Genomic DNA, 6,000 nt, shown 5'->3' with positions numbered 1-6,000 from the left:
TTACAGTTTAATACTGACCACAAAACAAATTTTATATTTAAAAAGACCAAGTATTTAGTTATGTAAAGAAACGAGACACATCTACCCACCCAAAAAAAAAAAAAAAAAAAAGTCATCATAGTATAACTAGATGTCTTTGAGTTTACAAATAAAACCCGTGAACAGTCCCAGTACAGTCCAAATGCATTTGTATTGTTTCACAATCTGTTTATAGATGCTAAGAATAGAAAGAGAGCACTACATTCAACATCTTCCTTCAGTCTCATAGAGAAACCCTTATTACCTTGCAGGTCCTAAATGAAGTCTAACAGAACTTCTGGATGCCTTGAGTGCTAAACTGATACTATAAGAGGATTTACAATTTAAAGAAACATTGCTGATCATTTCCTTGACTAACCTAATCATTATAGTAATCTTCAACAAACAGAAAACTATGTCAGTTTGTAGTTAATGTTTGCCAGTTCCTATGGAAAAACTGGTTTTGTCCCACTGGCTTTTGGTGCATTGAGAATTAATACTATTTTTAAACTGAACTGTAATGATTTGACTTTATAGCAGCTACATGCACAAATGTGCACAAATTTGTCACTGGAGAAGTGCAAATAATAATCTGACATGTAAGGACGGGTTGGCATAGTCACATCTGAAACATATACATATGTTGTTCAAACTTGGGTACTTAGAGATGTAGATAATTCAGAAAGTAGAATTTATAACAGACCACGTTATAGCTTTCGGTAAAATGTCAGCAAAACATCACTTGAAATAAGAGTTTTTGTTTTACATTCCTTCTTAATTCATCAAAACAAGATATTGCTATTAATAATGACATTTCAAAGAAACAGTGTGCTTAGATTTAGATGATTTCTGTTTTCAAGTGAACTTATGAAGTGCTGCGGTTAAAAAAGTAAACTCCCTTATGACGTCACATCAATATGTTACTCATTAACTGGCTTTTAAATCTGGCTGGAGCTGGACTCACAGCAAGACAGCACTTCCTACAGCAGTGAAAGGCTGTACATTTCAAGAATCACTCTAGAACTGAACTTACCTAAATCTGCAATTAACTCCATTAAAATGCTGAGAAAAGGAAACTTCTCAGAGGACTCCGTTTTTCTTTCTGAAAGTCGGAACAGCTTCCGAAACTCAAGTAATGACACCCCAGTCAGCCCGACAGAGAGTGTTGGATCAGTATTTATAAGGTAAATCCCCATGTGTTCGGGTTTATGTATGTACTTGATGTCAGGGGGAACAGGGCAGCAACATGGGAGGGCACTGGGACAAATACAGCAATGACAATACCCAGATGACAAAGCTTAATATGAGAAGGCAATGAATGCAGAGATGATAATTCTTATGTTACTGATTGCACTGGTAAGGGGAGTGTTACTGTAAAGGAGAAAATCATAATGTGGACAAAAAGGTGTTGTTCTTTCCTTCATTACCTACAACACTGAAATAGGGCTTTGAATTTGTATAACACTATATATGAATAAACTTAAGCCTTTAAGTTACCTCTGTGAGGTCATCCAAATCTCTATGATATCTGAGTGGATCTCTGTACATAACAAATGTAAGATTTGTTATATCAGGGAGCTTAACAAAATACTTTCATGTGTGTTTTGGTCTATACAAATTTCGCAATGCTTATTAAATTACGTTTCAAGAGAAAAGCTGCCTTAATCACAAGGAGTATTGTTCATGGAAGTCGAACATTTGCATGCATGAATACTGCTAAAGAGTTTGCTGGTAGAACAATAGTAAAAAAAGTTTTAAGGGGAAATTTGTTTTCTTACTTTGGAAGAGTGGGCTTTTTGGGTTGCATGCCACCACTGAGGTGGAACCTCATTGCAATGAAGGGTTCTGGATAAATCATTCACACTTTAAACAGCACAGAAAAATGAGGAAAGGTAATGTCAGGAAGCTTCTGGCACTTACTTACACTTACTCCTTCGCCATTTACTGCAGGAGCAAGACAAGTAAATGTTGATAGTATTTATGGCAGCCCATCATGAATAAAATAGCTTTAAAAGCTACTCAAAGATATCTTTAGACATTTATTGGTTCTTAGCCCGCTTGAAAATTCTTTACCAAGCTCTCGTGCTTAATATCTGTTCAGTGCCAACAACTTTGAAGAGTCATTTGAAAGGATCATCTCCGTATAGTATTTGTGTGGCTGAGTTACGTTTCTTTGTGGCTGTGCACAAATACTTTATATGGAGTAACAACTCATATTTGTAATTGGGTCACTACTATAAATGAGTCTGTTGGCCTAATTTTTTCTCATTTCAGCTGTTACTAGGGCTTTTTAATACCATATCTGCATACCCTCCTTTCTTCCAACTCATATGTCAGAGAGATAAAATCCAACAATTTGGACAGATAATACAGAATAAAAAATTTCAGTTTTAATTAAAAGTTTCAAAGATTCTTATCTAAAACTAATCACTTAGAGCTTGTTTATAAACAAAAAATCTGCACGTGTTTTTGTATACCTCTTGATCTCATTTTCCAATTGGGTATGGGATGTAAGTACATACAGTGGCATAAGGAAAGTGCAACAGAAACAGGTGACATTTACTCACTTCCTAATTTGTGAAATACAAAGTTTGTCCTCTTTTCTCTCTCCTGTCCAGAACACTGGGCAGACAGATTTACCTGCTTTTTTATTTACCACCAGATAACAGTACACAAAAAGCTGCCATATATACTCTGACAGCAATATGATTGGTCCTTACAAAGAACAGAGTCCTTTACCTCAGATTTCTCAATAATCAACCTGCCTGCCAAGTATTGAGTGGTAGGGGCAGGTCTTCTAGAAATCCAGTTTACTCAACTGCTGTTTTAGTAAGGATAATATGACCATAAACCCCTGATCACTATCAATAGCAAAGATGGAATAGCAGTCTGCAAATACTAGTCAATCTAATAAGAAGAATTCATGATAGCACACAATGAGCTAGTAGCAGGACTGAGCTCTCATCAAACTTGCTTTTCATGTGTTTGTCACAGTCATGATACATTTATTCAAAAATGAGCCACATGAAAAATCAGGTAAAATGCTTTTGGGAAAAAGAAATGCAGATTCTGCATTTAGACTCTATTTTCAATACAGTCCCATTTTTCACATATGTGAAGATGCACCCACAGATAAAATTTACTATATTAATGATTGTTCTTATTCATCCTAATTATTCATGCCTGAGGGTAAAAACTGACTATATGCCTAAGTTTTTATCTACCTCTGTTTTCACCTCACTGTAATTGGCATCACATGGAAGAGTATGAATTTGCCAGAATCCAGAGGGTTATTAACATTTCATAAAGGGGACCTTACAGTTTATTACTGTGGCAGCATGTTATTCCTGACATAGAGCAGAGCTGATTTCATAAGCAAATTAAGTCTCTGGAGCTCTAGCTGAGCTGTCAGCTTTATATGCATTATAGATCGGAAATTTGTATTGATAAAAGTATTGGCCACAGGTGTATGCAGCATTTTATCAGCACAAATGTACAGAGTGGTTCAGACATTAGAACAAAACATTTTCTACTAGTCCAGATCAAAAGATGTCCTAAAACAACAGGAATCTCAACCCCCCATTTGGAGCCCATCCCGATGTGATTCAATACCCTATATTCAAATCACTTAAACTTTAGAAAAATCTCAAGCCTTTTGGTTTTTACCAATCTTGAAAGTGAAAAAAAAAAAAAAAAAAGTAAACACAATAAAATGTGGGTTTTTAGCAATTTAGATCAGGACTACTGACCACTAGGTCTGTGAATGTCATACTGCTCTGTATGTTTACATCAATTCTAGCAATAATCACATTACACGTTGGATATTAAATGCTTCTGAGGAGGACGGGGGGAAGAGAGAAGATTTTGTACTTATCAGTAACATTAATATTAGGCAAAGATTATAAACAATTTCTTTAAAAATATAGAAAAATGCACAGTATGGAGAGATTTGTTTTCTAACTGTAAACTCATGGAAATGGGAGTCAAAAAGGTCCTCAACTCTAATCCTAGCTTGGCAGCTCATTTGGTGCACTAGAATACATAAATAAATTAAATACAATATTCATGTTTTGCATCTGTGATCTGGCATTAATATTTACCTATCTTTTGCATACAGAATAACAGAATAAAAATAACAGAAAAATTGTGTAACAAGTGCTAACATAAACTTTAAAGATGGTTTTGCTACTGATGGCTTTTTGGTTGGACACAAGGAATTATCCCTACATTAGGTTTTCTCTCTGAAAACTTTTTGACAGAAAAGTGACCCTTTTTAAAGTAAATTCTGCATTAAAATTATACCCCTCAGAATCTTCCAATGTACTGCTGTAAAGCTGAGAACTGAGGCTTAGTTCACACTAATTCAAGTAATCACGTTAGTTGCCTTTACAGCTCAATTACGAGTACCTGGAACACTGGCAATGGCTTTACTGTACAATGGCTTGCATCTGGGATTTGGCATTCACACTTTGTGGTCTGACTATGAAGACTTTTTTTTTTTTTTTTCCCCCCAGAGTAATACAGCTCTTAGTTCTAAATGAGACAGAATAGTAACTCTATCAGCTCAAACAGCTTATTATTCACAACCCCATGTGAGAAAACTGACAGAACGACCCACTCTTTCCCATTATCTTGTGTTCCTCACTTTAACCTTCCTCTTCTAAGGGTAAGAACAAACTTTTCCTAAGCTTCTGGAATGTCTGGGTACTATATTTTCTTACAGAAGATTCAATTTAATCTCAAAGAAGCTAATTTTCATTTTCTTACATACTTAACATACCATACTGCTGCTCTTTAGAGACTATCAGAAGACCAAAGTTTTCTCTCAACAAAATAATCACTATATTTAGACATATCATGAATGTTTGCCTGCCTGCATGCATATCTGGTTCCAATCCATATCAGGATCCACTGTATTCCTCTATGATACACAGATTCAATAACTATACACGTGCAAGTACCTTATTCATTCAATGCACATAATCTGTGTGATGTCCTAAACATACAGTTGTACCTGGACTGAAATTTTTTGTCTCAGTTATCTGTATAAAAAGATGTCACAGTTGGATGTCACCTAGCATTTCTTTGGACATTTTTAACCAGAAGATGACAAATCAAGCTAATCTGATCCACCAGAGTAGAACAAGTAATATTTGCATTTATTTTTCCAGCATAGCTAGACAAAATGTTAAATGATAATGCATTTCTTTTATTATATATGGATATATATATATATATATTTGTATTATAAATCGAGAAAAATGCATTTTGCTGTCATGGGATTTGACCCTATCCTTTTAAATTACAAGACTTAGGCATCACAGTACTCTAACATGCTAGCATTGCCACCCATGAGGCATCCAGGGCAATATATTGCATGGAGAATATGCCATAACTGCTTTTTTTTCCTTATGAACTAAGAGAAGACACCGACCTGTGTCCCAGCTGTGTGAGTGCACTCTCACAGGTAACAGAACAGAATTATTACGTGTCACAAGGTTGCTTTTGTCACAATATAAGAAATTTGTCGGGAAGAATTTGGAGAGAGATTAATGTTCCTTTATTTCAACACTGTGTTCTTCCATTCACCCTCCTTCCCATACTGTTCTTTTGATCAGTATAGCCCAGTAAGACACAGCAATGAAACTCACAGTATGCAGTGTGCCCTCTGTGACCCTACATGGGTCCCTGTGAAGGTTATTGGTATAAATATGGTTGATAAATATGCTAATGGCCATAAATGTGCTGATGGAGCACAAGTACAATGTGTTACACATTCACAATGAGGGGGGCTGACACCACATTATTAATAAGCCAGAAGTCTTGTGTGATGGTTTGTCTCCTTTTTCCTGCTAGGTGTTACGGTCTATGATTGAAGAGCAGTCTAGTTCATCCAACTGTTTCAGTATGGCAGCACAACAAACAGCCTTGGTATGCCTCAACATTTGCAATGAGAAACACTCTACCTTTCAGCCCAGCTTA

At 35.8% G+C, this 6,000-nt stretch overlaps 1 protein-coding gene across 2 annotated transcripts in view; it reads left to right on the top strand.

Annotated features, from left to right (window-relative positions):
• The first annotated feature begins 1,012 nt into the window (after positions 1–1,012).
• Positions 1,013–6,000, top strand: part of GRAMD2B (GRAM domain containing 2B) — a 43,120-nt gene continuing 38,132 nt past the window's right edge. For both annotated transcript variants that reach the window (XM_050330211.1, XM_050330210.1), the window contains exon 1: positions 1,013–1,202. In XM_050330211.1, the coding sequence (XP_050186168.1) occupies positions 1,078–1,202 (125 nt within the window). In that variant the 5' untranslated portion in view covers positions 1,013–1,077. The remainder of the gene's footprint in view (positions 1,203–6,000) is intronic.

Source organism: Myiozetetes cayanensis, unplaced genomic scaffold (assembly GCF_022539395.1).
Source record: "Myiozetetes cayanensis isolate MyiCay16 unplaced genomic scaffold, myiCay2020 scf4, whole genome shotgun sequence".
NCBI lineage: Eukaryota > Metazoa > Chordata > Aves > Passeriformes > Tyrannidae > Myiozetetes > Myiozetetes cayanensis.
Note: the sequence above shows the minus strand (reverse complement) of the source record. Positions and strands in the feature narration are given on the sequence as shown.